The 15,675-nt window shown below is 44.2% G+C and overlaps 1 protein-coding gene and 2 long non-coding RNA genes across 3 annotated transcripts in view; 1 reads left to right on the forward strand and 2 right to left on the reverse strand.

The window, feature by feature from the left end:
• LOC103278908 (uncharacterized) overlaps positions 1-15,675 on the reverse strand; it is a 193,391-nt gene that overhangs the window by 121,382 nt on the left and 56,334 nt on the right. The gene's annotated exons all lie outside the window — the stretch shown is intronic.
• LOC134299494 (uncharacterized) overlaps positions 1-15,675 on the forward strand; it is an 82,960-nt gene that overhangs the window by 39,479 nt on the left and 27,806 nt on the right. The gene's annotated exons all lie outside the window — the stretch shown is intronic.
• LOC134299493 (uncharacterized) lies at positions 3,801-11,883 on the reverse strand. The gene is given in 1 exon segment (XM_062982462.1): positions 3,801-11,883. A coding segment is annotated over 1 exon segment (5,316 nt). The 5' UTR covers positions 11,123-11,883; the 3' UTR covers positions 3,801-5,806.

Consider the following 15,675-nt stretch of genomic DNA (forward strand, 5'->3'; position numbering starts at 1 on the left):
CAAAAAAGGCTCAAGAAATTCAACACCTTGCAGATGTCCATGATACACAGAGATTATTTAATGCCATGAAATCATGGCATACACCCTCTATGCCACAACCTCCTTCACCACAGCTTCAACATGGCTGAAGAGATTCTCTCACAAATCCCACAAATATAAATCAGAGATGAGCTTGCAGAACTGCGTAGTTTGGACGAAGTCAGCAAAACCATCAGCCAGCAAACAAATAACAAAGCCTGTGAACCTGATGGGATCCCTGCTGAATTTTTTAAAGAGGGTGGACCTGAACTGACACAACAAGTCCACCAGCACATTGAAAAAGTATGGGCAACCAAGAAAAGCCCACCATCATCACCGTTTTCAAGAAAGGTGATAGAACAGACTGTGGAAACTATTGAGGTATCTTCTTTCTAACCTCTGCTGAGAAAATCCTTGCAAGAATCCTTGCAAATGCCTTCTACCTATTTCAGAAACATTCTCCAAGAATCTTAGAATGCTTCTGTCCCTCCAGAAGAACAGTGGATATGATCTTCACTGCACGACAGCTCCAAGAAAAATGCAGGGAACAAAATCAACCTCTGTACCTGGCATTCATTGACCTTGCAAAGGCATTTGACAAAGCAAATCACAGTGCTCTCTGGACCATCCTGCAAAAAATTGGATGCTCTGACAAATTTGTGAACATCCTGTGGCTTCTTCATGATGATATGATAGCAACTGTCTTGGACAGCAGTGGTTCCCAAATTGACTCATTTAAGGTGGAATCACATGTTAAGCAGGGATGTGTTATTGCCCCGATCTTATTCTCCATCCATCACTATGATACGGCACCTTGTTGATGGGAAGCTTCCTGTTGGTGTGGAAATAATCTATTGGACAGATGGCAAGCTATTTAACCTCGCAGACTGAAAGCCAAAACCAAGGTCACAAGAACAGATGTTATAGAACTCCAGTATGCTGGTCATAATGCAATCTGTGCTCATTCAGAAGAAGACCTATAAGCCACACTAAACACCTTTGCAGAAGCAGATGAAAAGCTTTACCTCTCACTGAACATTGAGAAAACAAAAGTGCTCTGTCAGCAGGAACCAGCCAATTCCTCTGCAATATCAGAAATACAGATTAATAGTGTAATGTTAGAAAATATTGACCATTTCTGCTACCTTCGCAGCCACCTCTCCACAAAAAGCAACATTGACACTGAAATACAATACCATTTGAGCTCTGTGGGTGAAGCATTTTCTTGAATGAAGCAGAGAGTGTTTGAGGATCGGGATATTTGTAGAGAGACCAAGATGCTTATTTATAAAGTCCTCCCAACCCTGTTATGCACCTGCAAAACATGGACTGTCTATAGACGTCACACTCAATGATTCCATCAGCATTGTCTCTGAAAAATCCTGCAAATTTATTGGGAAGATAGGCAGACAAATGTCAATGTGATAGAAGATGCAAAGACCACCACCATTTAAGTAAAGATCCTCCACCATCAACTTCGCTAGATTGGCCACATTGTCCGAATGCCTGATCACCGCCTCTCAAAGCAGTTACTATACTCTCAACTCAAGAATGGAAAATGGAATGTTGGTGGATAGGAAAAGAGATTTAAAGATGGGCTTAAATCCAACCTTAAAAACTGTGGCATAAACACTGAGAACTGGCGAGCTCTGGCCCTTGAGCGTTCTAACGAGATCAGCTGTGACAAACAGTGCTGGGGAATTTGAAGAGGCACAAATGGAGGTCAAAAGAGAGAAACATGACAAGAGGAAGGCACGCTGAGTCAATCCTGACAGGGTCTGTCTTCAACCTGGAAATCGAAGTCCTCTGTGGAAGAACATACGGATCATGAATATGTCTCTACAGTCACCTACGGATCCACTGACAAGGCACTACACTTGGAATACAATCATACTCGAACATGAATGATTGCCGATGAGTTACCCACTTACCATTCTGCCAAGACGCAGTGTGCATGGAACGAGGATAGAACCCTGCCGGAAGTAGCCCTGTATCATGTGATAGGCTCCATCCTGACTGTGTTTCAGCAGTGTCCTAGGACAGGCTAAAAGCCCCATGTGATGAGGTCCTTACGTTACTCCAGCTGAGTGAAGATTCTCATCCCTAGATTTCCAACAAAGCCATTCATCATACAGGATTGGAGATTCTGGGAGTTGCAGCTCAAATAAGTACCTTTCTCAAGCACTGGTGACAACACATTTAATCACTGTCTCTGATACATGTAGGCATGGTGAAACTGGGACCAGGACATTCTCTACAGCAACTCTTCCACATAAAATCAGTAAGTGCAGATGCTGATCTAAAAAAAAGTCTAGTAGTTTTTAATCTCCATCTTGAACAGATATTTTGTACTCCATCCCCCAATGCTTTGGACTGCAATAGGAATTGTTTGTAATGATGCCTTGTTGATAGAAAAAAAAATCATTCTATGCCCAGCTATTATGAAGATTTCTCCTAATCAGCGGAAACAGCACAATCTAAGGTTGGATCAGATGTGTGTGCAGATAGCATTACAGTCCCTGCTAATGAAAAAAACAAAACCTTGAGGTCTTCCATTCTGTGAATTCTAATCTCACTACATTACTGCATGCAGGAGTCATTGCTGTTGCACTGAAATCTTGGTCTGCGTTGATATCAGGTAGTTTCATGGTGAACAAGTGCCAGTGGTGAGATACAGAGGGAGGCATCATAACCTACTCTGCTACCTTACGTTAACCTGATGCCTTTGGCTACAGTGTGCCATCAGCATGTTGCTCACGTGTGCATGATGAGGAATGAAGTGGTTGAAACTGAGATGTTTGCAAACACTATTATGGCTTAAATCCAATGTCCTGTCCCAACTAGAGTACTCTAATATAACCAGTGTTGATGCAAATGTTTATTTGTTTTGTTGTTGTGTATCTTAAATCATTTCTGACTCATAGTGATGCCGAGGCAAACTATTGCAGGCTTTTCTTGGCAATATTTGTTCAGAGTAGGTTTACCATTGCCTTCTTCTGAGAGAGTGCCTTGCCCAAGGCCACCCAGTAGATTTCCATGGCTGATCAAGAATTTGATATCAGGTCTCCAGAATATTAGTTTAACATTCAAACAATAGTGCCACAATGACTCCTTGTTCAGCAACTGATCCAATGTTTTTAGTCTACTTGAGTCTAGCAATTAATTTAAATGTATGTCTCACAATAGGATAATAAAAGTAGTGACAGCGAAGACCTAAACAATCTAAAGACACGACACTCTGATTGATCTTGAAATCTAAGCAGGATCAGCCTTGGGTAGGATGAGAAGCTGCTGCTGAACGTTAGCTGCTTTAGGCTATATTTCAGTGGAAGCAACTGGCAAAACCAGCTCTGAGCATTCATTACTTTGGGACACCCTATTAAATTCATGGTGTTGACATAAGTCAAAAGGCAACTTGAAGGCACGTGCAATTAGATTTCTTTTATGTTGTCTGCTTTGCTGCTTCCTTATGTTACAGACTAATATTCTTATACTTAACTTCACCCTCCCACACTTTTCCCAGTCTCTTTCTCACTTTGTGTTTAAAGATATCACCCCATGGATTATAGGTGCCAGGTTTTAAGTTATTAGCTCAATGGGTGTCATTTTTGAGATAATTGAATTCTGAAGCTTTGAATGGTGAGAAATTTCCCACCCACTTGCCCCTTTTTATATAGGAGGTAAAAAGAATGATAGTAGAAGAAAGGAGATAGTGTAGCGGAACCTTCGTGCTACGGTTCTTGTTGGCGCAGTGGAGGAATTTTGAAGACGGACAACTGAAGGAATTTCCCAGAAAGCAGTTTTATTTCGCTAATGGCCACTAGGGGTCCCCCTAGCACAAAGTAAGTGCTTCTCCAGGGGAACCGCCCAGTGACATGCTGAGTGAACATTTATACACACTACAGGGTTCGGGTTATGCCCGCCCACAAGCAAATTCATTGGCTTAGAGTTGTGACGCTGCCCAATCTGTGCTGACCAGCAGGCCGGCTGCACCCTTTTTGTGCCGTGCTCACAAATCTTTCAGAGCGCCTGCGTACGCATGCTCTGTTTGTTTATCTATAGCTTTCATTTCTTCAGAAACACATGATTTCCCAGAAGTCACATGTTTCTGTGAGTTTATGCACCCGGGTCGCTAGCTGTCGCCATCTCTGCCCATATATGGTATTTCCTGGGGTTCCTTAACCCCCCCCGCCTCACTCCCCCATTTTCTTTTTGCGAAGCGCATGTACAAAAGCTGAAGCAAAGCATTATGGTTCCATCCAATCCCGCTTGGCTTGGAGTATGGCTATCTTTTTTTCAGGTAAAGATTGTGTGACACACCTAGTACACATTTGCATCATTATTGGAGTGCAACACATAACTATGAGAACAATGAACAATCCTAAAATCCCTACCAACAATATGTTCTTCAACCATTCTATTGAGGGTAACCAGCTAGTCACCCAGGAGAAGGGAGACCAACCTTCTATCTCCTGGACATTATTGTAAATTAACTTTTGTAATGACTCGATGTCATCTTCAATAGTATTATTCAAGTTATGAAATTTCACTACACAACGTCCTCTAACCATGGCGCATAACCCCCCTCTGGCCGCCAGTAGGTAGTCAAGGGCCAACTTATGCTGTAGGGCCATCTGGCTGATTTCTTCTACTTCAGACTGGATTTCCCGGAAAATTTTACCAGTGGCATTTATGGACTTTTCAAGGCGGCAAGTCAGGCCTAGAACACTTCTACGGTTTGCTTGAGCTACAATCCCTGGGTAAGCACCCAGTGTCAACAAGCCTGTGATCAGGCCTCCTCCTACACGGGAGGCTTCTGAACCTGACAGGGCCTTGTTGATAATGACCTCATCCGAGCATTCTGGTCCTAGAGGGCCTGTTTGCACAATGTCCCGTTTCAGGCGCTGATGCCCTTTGTGTAAGACCTGAACTGGGAATGTCAAATAACCCACACCGACACACTGGTAGTTGCCGGGGTGATAATTTGTGGCCCATTTATCAAAGAAAAACCATAGATTTGGATCCCTAATTTGCCATAACGGACAGAGGCTTTTACCTAGGCTCAGTTGGGTTAATTGTTGCAGTATGTTCATATAAGATTTTAGGCCCTCAATAGAATCATTCACACTAAATGTGGGATAATCTGGATACATGCTAGCCCACTCGGTTGCGGTTAGATTTAATCGTGAGACATAAGATGTATTAAATCGTCCATGTAGATAGAACCGGTCTCGACAATGGGAATAATTGCCTAATCGGGAAAAGAACGCCTGCCTAGTTCCCCAGTGTTTCCACTCAGAATTCCATATTCCCGATCCTCCACAACAGAAGCACAAACCCCTGGTGGAGGTATGGTATCTAAACCGTCGAAACCGAGTTTTATTTATCCTTTGCGGTATGCTAGAAAACACGGTAGGTGGACCCTCCTGAGCCTTGGACAATCCCTCCAACACAATCTGTGGTTCATCAATTAAATCGGGAAGAAATGAAAAATCTCCTACGGTGAGGGGGTGTTCATATATTAATGCTACCTCTTTCCCGTGCTGCTCAAACATATAATTGGCATGTTCTTTTATCCAATTCCCATGTGCTCTTTTTCCAAAAGAGAGAATAAAACTCAGCACAAATAATATACCAAACACAGTGCGCTTTCCTCCCCTCCTCATAGCTTGTCTCCCACTTTTTCCTCTCAAAATGTCTAGCCACCATCTCCCGGAGAGCGCCTTTGTTGGGCCATGCTGCGACATACTTGACCACCGACGCTCCGTTGCACCCGAAGGGATCAGCTTCATGGCCTTGTTGACCCCTTAGGGAGTTGCCGGATGATCCTGAGTCTCAGGTCCTCACCAGGAACTCGCTCCGTCCGCCACTCCTCAGGTGCTAATTTTACACGGGTGTAATGTATCCACGGCTTAATCTCCTTCACCTTCACTGCAGTGGGGGTAGACAGGAGCACAACATAGGGTCCTCGCCACTTGGGTCCCAATGGCTCAATCTTCCAATCCTTGACCAGAACCTCGTCACCTGGTGAAAAACAATGTAGAGGTGTGGTAGGGAATGGTGGGTTCAATTCAGAAATGTATTTTTCTAACTGCTGCATTTGTCTGCCCAAAGCCTGAACCTGGGCCAATGTCTGTTTCTCTCCTATGAGGTGCTGCTCAGCTCCTGTCTCTAAGGCTCCCTTCAAGTTCAAAGGGGGTCGTCCATAGAGTCTTTCAAAAGGGGAGAGTCCTGTCCGTTTGTGTGGTGTACATCTGATTCCTAATAATGCCATGGGCAAAACCACCGTCCACGGCAATCCTGTCTCTTGGCAAAGTTTCCCAAGCTGAGCCTTTAATGTCCTATTCATTCTTTCCACTTTTCCAGAAGATTGGGGTCTATATGCACAATGTAACTTCCACTTTATGCCCAAAATTCTACATAATCCTTGCACAGCCTGTTGAATATATGCGGGGCCATTATCTGATCCAATTTCTAAGGGTATGCCAAATCTGGGAATAACATCTTTCATTAGAGCTCTTGACACCTCTACAGCCTTCTCAGTTCTTGTAGGGTAAGCTTCCACCCATCCTGTGTATGTGTCCACGAACACCAGTAAATATTTGTATCCTTTGTATGGGGGCATTTCTGTAAAGTCAGTGACTAAAGCTTCAAAGGGTACCCCACCCACATGTTGGACTCCTGGTGGCTTGAGGGGTCCTTCTCTGGGGTTATTTTTGATACATGTCCAGCATCTTCGGGCTGCTGCTGCCGTTAGGCTATGTAATCCATCGATATACAACTGTCGTCCTAGCAGATTTGCCAATGCCATTTTTCCTAAATGTGTGTTTTGGTGCATGTGTTGGACTAAGTGCCATGCCAAGTCCTTAGGGACGTAGACACGGGCGTCTGGCATCACTATGAGTTCTCCTGACCACTGACCCTTCTCCTTTAAGGCCCATTCTTCTTCCTCTGGTGTATATGTAATGTTATGTTCAGTTAATTCTACCTGTAGGGCCATTACCTGATGTTCAATATAGGGCAGCCTAGCTGCCTCTTTGGCTGCCAGATCAGCCTGCCTATTTCCTTGCACTACGGGATCGTCTCCACGTTGGTGCCCTTTACAATGCATCACAGCCACCTGCCTTGGCTTCCAAACCGCCTCCAGGAGATCCACAATCTCTCCAGCATGTTTCACGCACTTTCCTCCAGACGTGAGGAGCCCGCGCTCCTTGTACAGTGCTCCATGTGCGTGGAGGGTGGTGAAGGCATATTTTGAGTCTGTGTAGACGTTAACCCGCTTTCCGCTTGACAATTCCAACGCTCGGGTCAGGGCAATCAATTCGGCCTTCTGGGCAGAAGTCCCCGGGGGCAGTGACTCTGCTTCCAGCGTCTCTCCCCCCCACCGAACAACCGCATAACCTGAGTGTCTTTGATTATTTTCCATAAAGGAGCTTCCATCTGTGAACAGAGTGTCGTCCACCTTAGTTAGTGGCACATCCTTCAAATCCGGTCGACTGGAGAATACCTCATCCATCACCTGGGCACACTGATGGATCGTGGTGTCTCCTGGAGTCGGGAGCAAGGTGGCCGGATTCAGAGTGGAGCAAGTCTCCAGGGTCACCAGTGGGTTGTCACACAACAATCCCTCATATTTCATTAACCTCTCACTTGTGAGCCAGCGCGGTCCCTTAATGTCTAACAGTGCCTTAACGCTATGGGGCACCTTAACTGTCAGTGGCTGTCCTAGGGTCAATTTATTCGCTTCTTTGATTAAATCTACTGATGCTGCCACAGCCCTCAGGCAAGGTGGCAATCCACGAGCCACTGTGTCCAATTGCTTTGACAAGTAGGCAATCGGCCTTTGCCATGAACCTAGTGGTTGGGTCAATACTCCAACCGCTGTTCCTTCCCGCTCTGCAGCGAACAGAGTGAATGGTTTTTCCAAATCGGGCAGTCCTAATGCTGGAGATGACATCAATGCTTCTTTTAATGCCTTAAATGCCTGTTGACATTCTTCTGTCCACTCAAATGGATCTTCTCTTCCACCTCTCGTAGCCTGGTACAGTGGCTTAGCCAACACGGCGTAGTTGGGGATCCACTGTCTACAATATCCTGCTGATCCCAAAAATTCCCGCACCTGTCGCCGGGTACTGGGAGTGGGGATGGCACAAACAACTTCCTTTCTTTCAGCTCCTAACATCTTCTTTCCTTCGGTCAGATGGAACCCCAAATATTTCACCGTGGGACAGCACAACTGGGCCTTTTTCTTTGACACTTTGTAACCCTTTTCTTCCAATGTCTTGAGAAATCTCAAAGTATGCTCTTTACAGCCCCCTAGTGTCCGGCAAGCGATAAGCAGGTCATCTGCATATTGAAGCCAAATTCCCTCTTCCTTAGGTATTACAAAATCCTGTAAGTCTTTGGCCAGGGCTTGACCAAAAATGGTCGGGCTATCCCGGAACCCCTGAGGAAGGCGTGTCCAAACATACTGGGTCCTTTGCCCTGACTGCTGAGATTCCCACTGGAAAGCAAAGATCGGTTGGGATACAGGGGCCAATCGAATACAAAAGAATGCATCCTTTAAATCCAATACAGTAAACCATTTGGCAAATGCTGGTACTAGACTCATCATGATGTATGGATTTGGCACTACCGGGGTTAGGGGAACGGTGACTTGATTTACAGCCCGCAAATCTTGAACTGGGCGATATTCTCCTTGTCCTCCTGGTTTCTTGACTGGGAGCAGGGGCGTGTTCCATGGGGAACTGCATGGTACCAATATCCCATGCTGCAGAAGTCGCTCTAGATGCTTTCTGATCCCCTGCACTGCCTCTCGACTGACGGGATACTGTGGCTTGCATATGGGCCCCATTCCTCTTTTCACTTCCACCACCACCGGTGGAACATATTTAGCTAATCCTGGAGGATTATCTTCTGCCCACACTAAAGGAGTCTCATGCCATGGCCATTGTATTTCTTCAGTAAAAATCCTAACTTGAAACAGTCTCCATTCCTCTTCCATGGGAAATGATAGCTCCACTTGTCCATTCTTCATGAACTGGAGTTGAGCTTGTAATTTTGATAAAATGTCCCTTCCCAATAAAGGGACTGGGCAGTCTGGGAGATATAACATCTTATGCTTGACCTGATGTCCGGCCAGATTGCAGGTGCGTTCCTTAAGGAAGGGGCACTTCTGGGTCTTCCCAGACACCCCTATTACTTTCGTAGTTTCCCGAGTTGGTGGACTAATTTTTGTATTTACTACTGATTTTTCGGCACCTGTGTCCACTAAAAAGTCCAATTGTTGGTCCCCGATTTCAAGTGTGACCATCGGCTCCCCGGGGTCCAACAAAACAAGAGCCTGGCTTCCTCATTCCTCTCCTCCATCCATATCTTCCCATTCTTCTTCCATCACAGCTGCTGCAGCTATCACCTCTCTTGCAGGAAAAGGTACGTAGTTCCCACGCCCTCTTCCCCTTCCTGGGTTTCTTCCTCTCTCAGGCCTTCCTCTTTCTCTCGGTCCTTCCTGACTTCCTTCTCTTCCTTCTCTTCCTTCTGGGCATTCACCTTTCCAGTGTCCAAACTTCTTACATTTAGCACATTGGTCTCGACCTAACCTCCGAGGGGGCCCCCTTCTTCCTCCTTGTCCCCCTCTGGCATATCCTCCTCTTCCTCTCTGTCCACTTGCACTTTGTTCCATCATGGTAACTAATGCTTGGTATTCCTGCTTCTTCTTCCTGTCCTTCTTCTCTTCTTCTACCTGGTCCCTCGCCATATAAACTTGATCTGCGAGTGCCAACAATTCATTCATAGTCTTTCCTAGAAATCCTGGTTGCTTTTGAATCTTTCTCCGGATGTCAGGAGCCGCTTGACTGATAAAAGACTGTTGAATCGCCCTCCTACCGTTTTCATCCTCCAAATTATACGGGCTATACTTTCTATATGCTGCCTCCAGCCTTTCCAAAAAGGCTGTTGGTGACTCAGATTTTTCCTGTACCACTCCCTGAATTTTTACAATGTTGACGGGTCGCGGCGGGCCCCTCTTTACCGCTTCTACCAATATACGCTGGAATCCTCTCAGTCTCTGCAAATGTCCTTCTTCTGCGGTGTCCCATTGGGGATCTATTTCCACAGGAAACCTCTGTGCTCCCCACTCGGCTGCATCACCATCTTGTGGGGCACCAACCTGGGCTATGGCTACCCCATTATTCAACACTGCTCTTCTCTCCTCTGATGTGAACAACATATTCAACAATTGTCTGCAATCTTGCCAGGTGGGATTATGGGTTGCCATAATCCCTTCCAATAGCCTAGCCATAGCTTGGGGTTCTTCACTATAAGGTGGAGTATTATTTTTCCAATTCAAAATGTCACTACTACTGAAAGGCACTACCTGGTATGCTTGAACTATCTCATTCCTGTTGTTTATCACAGGCACCGTTCTCAAGGGCATCTGGAGGGCCGGTCCGGTCGGTGAATCACCAGACCACACCGGAGCTCCATGTCTCCGAGTTTGTGCCGGAGAAGCACCACTGGGCATCCGTTGTGACTTCTTCTTTTCCTTTGTTTCCTCCTGATATTTTTCTAGGCTAGGATAGTGTTTCTTGGCCGCTTCGGTTGACTCCGAAGAGTAGGGTGGGGGTCTCGTTCCTAGTGTGGGGGCTGTTCCCTGGGGTGGGGGGGGCGGTGGCAAGGGTGGCGGCAATAATTCCTGTTGTCTAGCCTGTACACTCAACTGTAAATCTGGGTAGTCCTCCTCATTGGATTGGAAAACTTCCTTCTTTTTCCCCTCCTTCTTCACCACCATACATTTGCCATTCCTGCACTGTCGAACCCAACCTGGATCTTCTCTAACTACCCGTTCCCACGTAGCAATATAGACCCACTGGTTCGGATGATTCACAGCACAATATTCTTCCACTGTTCGGATCAGTTTCAGATCCCACGTTCCTTCTACTTGCCAACCTAAACCAAAATCTGGCCATTCTCCCTGACACAAATTTCTCAGTCTATAATCTCTTAGGTCCCTTGGATTCCCTGCTACGGCTCTGCTAGCAAAAGAGCCAAAATTATCTAAGATGCATTGTAAGGGAGTGGAGCTCTTTGAATTTTTCCCTCCCATCCTGCCTAATAGAGGGGACTGTCCTGGCCTGGGCACCCGGCCACTCACGGCATGCGTCAGGAAACACAAGACAGAACCCCTTTCTACCTCCCTGGGAACTTTTTTTTGTCCCTCCCAGCGCTGGCGTTCCCTTAATATCTCATGCAAACCCCTATACTTGCCAGATTTCTGTAGACGTCGGACCAACCTTCGCCCCTGGGCTTTTTCCCCTGGATCCTTTTCCTCCTAGCCGGTTTCTGTGGAACCTCGCTGATGTTGCAGCTCTCACCGTCAGTCGGCGTTGGCAATCAGAGGCAAGCACCGCAGCCGGTCGTGTAGTATTCAGGGGCCCCTTCTCGTCTCACGGTAGTTGCCTCAGGCCCCCACCGCTGAGTTGAGGCCGTCCCGCCAACGGGATCCGTCTCCAAATCTCCTGGCCCGTCTTATAGGAAAAAATCACGTCGGGGTCACCAGAAAATGTAGCGGAACCTTCGTGCTACGGTTCTTGTTGGCGCAGTGGAGGAATTTTGAAGACGGACAACTGAAGGAATTTCCCAGAAAGCAGTTTTATTTCGCTAATGGCCACTAGGGGTCCCCCTAGCACAAAGTAAGTGCTTCTCCAGGGGAACCGCCCAGTGACATGCTGAGTGAACATTTATACACACTACAGGGTTCGGGTTATGCCCGCCCACAAGCAAATTCATTGGCTTAGAGTTGTGACGCTGCCCAATCTGTGCTGACCAGCAGGCCGGCTGCACCCTTTTTGTGCCGTGCTCACAAATCTTTCAGAGCGCCTGCGTACGCATGCTCTGTTTGTTTATCTATAGCTTTCATTTCTTCAGAAACACATGATTTCCCAGAAGTCACATGTTTCTGTGAGTTTATGCACCCGGGTCGCTAGCTGTCGCCATCTCTGCCCATATATGGTATTTCCTGGGGTTCCTTAACCCCCCCCGCCTCAATAGATCTTATAAAAAGACACCTGAAAAGGTATGAGTTGTAGAAATTTAGTTTTTATAAAAGATGTATCAGTGTTTGTGAGACAGATGGGTGGCCATCACGTCTTCTGGGGATATGTTGCTAAAAGAAGGAAGTGTATTCCATTAAAGATAGGAAGAATTTTGAGTCTCCTAGGAATGTACATATTGGTTGGAATCCTATTAGTAATATATGCATGTATAAGTTTCACTTATGATTGTGCATATCCTTTTTGGGGTAGGGCTGTGGGGATTCGTCTTCCCTCTCTTTACAGCATGAAAGGTCCCCTCTGATGTACTGAACAGTCTCTGAAGCCTCCCACATGGCTATTTCCTAAATCATGGGAGAATAGTGGCTATCACTAAAGTATCTCTCCATAGCTAGACCTCTGCTTTGAGATCTTCAAAGATATTAAAGTCCTTTTAATTAAGAAGTGGCAAGAGCCCTCAGTCCCTGAGAGAAGAAACCACATCTGTTTCATGCCATCTAATCCTCTCCTTCTGATCTTAGGTAGGATTGCCTTGTGGCAGCTCAGGAAAATTGATTTTTCCATCAAATGTAAAAAAAATGGGACATTAAAATGAATAATTTGAAACCAATAGTACTTAAATTAGCACTGACTAAATAATCCCATTTATTTCAGTGGGCCTTCTATAGGTTTGAAAGTCTGAAACATTAAAATCTATCACTACACTCTGCAAGAGGAACTAGCATTCCCATTGCTATTTGCCCTCCTCATTGCCAGCGATCTGCTTCAAGTTAGAGGTGTGAAATCTTCACCTGCCTCACCCTTACATGTCAGGAGAGACCATATCTATAGTTTACCATTCACTGAGAGCAAAGGGATATTTTTGTAGAATATTTTCTGAGTGTTTACATATTTTGAAATGTTTAAGATATGCAAAAGAGGATATTTTCTGTTTAACAAAATCTATTTCTTGCACTGAAATGTGGGGATATTGTGTGCAAAAACTGTGTACAATCTTACAGATAATAATTTCCCAGAGTGCTTAAGGATATATGAATACCAAGAGTATACTGCATTTAAATCTTGCTGTGGCATTTTCTTCCTTGTGGGATTTCACATAATTCTTTTCTCAGCTAAGAAATACATAAAAAGGATAGTCCTCCTATCCTTACTGTAACACAAGGGTTTTGTTGGTGGAATAGAAGGAAGATCATGTATCATATTCTCCTCCTCTCCTCAGTAATCTCCAAGAAAGATTACGCAATACATTTATTTCAGGCCAAAAGCAGATAGCACAGATCTAATATGTCTTCTCTACTTGGGACACCAGCCTATGAAGGGATGTAGAGTTCCCGTCTTGTACTGTCAATAACAAGTTGCCTCCTCCAATGCCCCCCCCCCATATATTAAAAGTTGGTGTCATTTACCTAGTTGGTGTCATCTACCTAGTTGATGTGCCTTATTTGTCAAAGGACCAAATCAGGGTTAGTGTTCACTGCATAAAGCCCATCCTTTTTTAATTTTGTTGTGTGCCTTCAAATTGCTTCCAGTTTATAGGGTTTTCGGAAGGGAGAAGAGAAATGAGACCTAAAATATCTGGAGCTGTGTCATCTTGTGATAATAACTGGATGTAATGTAAAAGTAATACAAATGGTGCTTGCTTAAAAATTAGCTATTCATATGTGAGACTTATCTGAACTATGTCATGCTTCACCTCCATTCCTTATGAGAGTTATTGGAAAGTGGAGTATCTTATAAAAGTATCTATTCAGAATGTTCTCTCCCCAGAAAGCTATTTTCTGTTGGATTACATTTCAGCACATATTTTTTTTATTAATGTCCATATCTATAATGAAGATAAAGAAAGGATGGATTGGGTTTAAAGGTACACTCCACTTTTCAGTTGCAAATAAAGTTGTGAATAAACGCATTGATGAAGTTTGTAACTGTTTCTATATCCCCCTTCATCTTGAAGAGGGCTGGACAATTTCCAGGAGTCTGATGGGGGTTATTAATAATAATAATAATAATAATAATAATAATAATAATAATAATAATAATAAACTTTATTTTTATATCCCGCCCCATCTCCCCGAAGGGACTCGGGGCGGCTCACAACAGGGACAAACCCGAACAACGACACAATGTATTTGACAAAACTTAAAACATAAAGTGGGCTGTGGATAACCAAAAGATTTGTCCCTGATTCCTCCTCCTCTTTTGGGGGCACAATGGAAATACAGACAAATAATGGTTTTGTGCACATTATTTTTGCAAATGCTCAACATTTGGGAGGGAAGGCTTATAGCTTTTTCACTCTCAGGTAGGGTAGAAAAAAGGGAAAAAGTGGTTAACTCTCTTCTTTCTCCAGTGGACTGTCATAACATGTCAAGTTGTTCTTACTGAGGATCAGAAAATTGCTGCTATTTCTTTCATCCCTAATTGCTTAAGCATATTCAAACAGATTTAACCATGGCTGGATCATGGTATATCTTTCTGTCATTCCTCAATACATCGTCTTTTACCAATGAAATACAAGGTTCCAGTATATATTATATGCTGATTATGCCAGCAGATTGCTTGGTTTTCCCAGCATCTTTCCTTTTGAATGAAAATAAAAAAATATCTTTTTCAGAATCTGCAATTTTCAGAACATTTTTTTTTAAAAAAAATAACCAGAAGAAGAGAAGGTTCAGTTGCCAAGCAAATGAGTGGGGCATAGCTTTAGATATAAGTAGTGTGGGAGAAAGAACAAGAATTTGAGATCTTTTATTAGCTAAGCTACTACAAGATAGATAAAAATACAGATACTGTTTGCAGTATTATACAGCATAATATGACAGAATTTTAAAAAGACCATTCCCAATATTCAGTAAGAAATCTATTCTTGTTAGAATCCTCATCCCATATGTTTGTCTTCCTTTTTTTTCCATTTCATTTTACCGACGCCTTCGACACCTTCTATAGCAAGGGAGCCCCTGGTGGCACAACGGGTTAAACTTCTGAGCTGCTGAACTTACTGATCAAAAGGTTGGCGGTTTGAATCCGGAGAGTGGGCTGATCTCCTGCTATTAGCCCCAGCTTCTGCTAACCTAGCAGTTCAAAAACATACAAATGTGAGTAGAGCAATAGGTACCGCTTCTGTGGGAAGGTAATGGCACTCCATGAAGTCATGCCGGCCACATGACCTTGGAGGTGTCTACCAACAATGCCTGCTCTTCAGCTAAGAAATGGAGATGAGCACCACCCCCAGATTCGGACATGACTAGACTTAATGTCAGAGGAAACCTTTATTAAAATCCATTGAAATCCAATATATTTTCTAGGACAAACGCATTTGTTTTAATTAATACAAAATAACTGGTGTGCTAATTTGTGACTTCTAACAGTGATACCAATTTCCAAGTTTCAGGATGCTGTTCTTCTTCTTCTGCCTCTTTTGGTAGTGGCCACAGATTTTGTTAATGCACTCAGCAGTATGACCTGCATTTTAAAAGTCACACCTATTTGTTGAGATTTGAAACACATGTCCACTGAGGTCTGTAATAATTCTGCAGTAATAAGAAACTGTTTTCAGAAGATAACTGACATAGGAGAATGGTTGCTGTTGTTTCCAATAAATGCTTTG

The sequence above is a fragment of the Anolis carolinensis genome, chromosome 5 (genome assembly GCF_035594765.1).
Source record: "Anolis carolinensis isolate JA03-04 chromosome 5, rAnoCar3.1.pri, whole genome shotgun sequence".
Classification (NCBI taxonomy): Eukaryota; Metazoa; Chordata; class Lepidosauria; order Squamata; family Dactyloidae; genus Anolis; species Anolis carolinensis.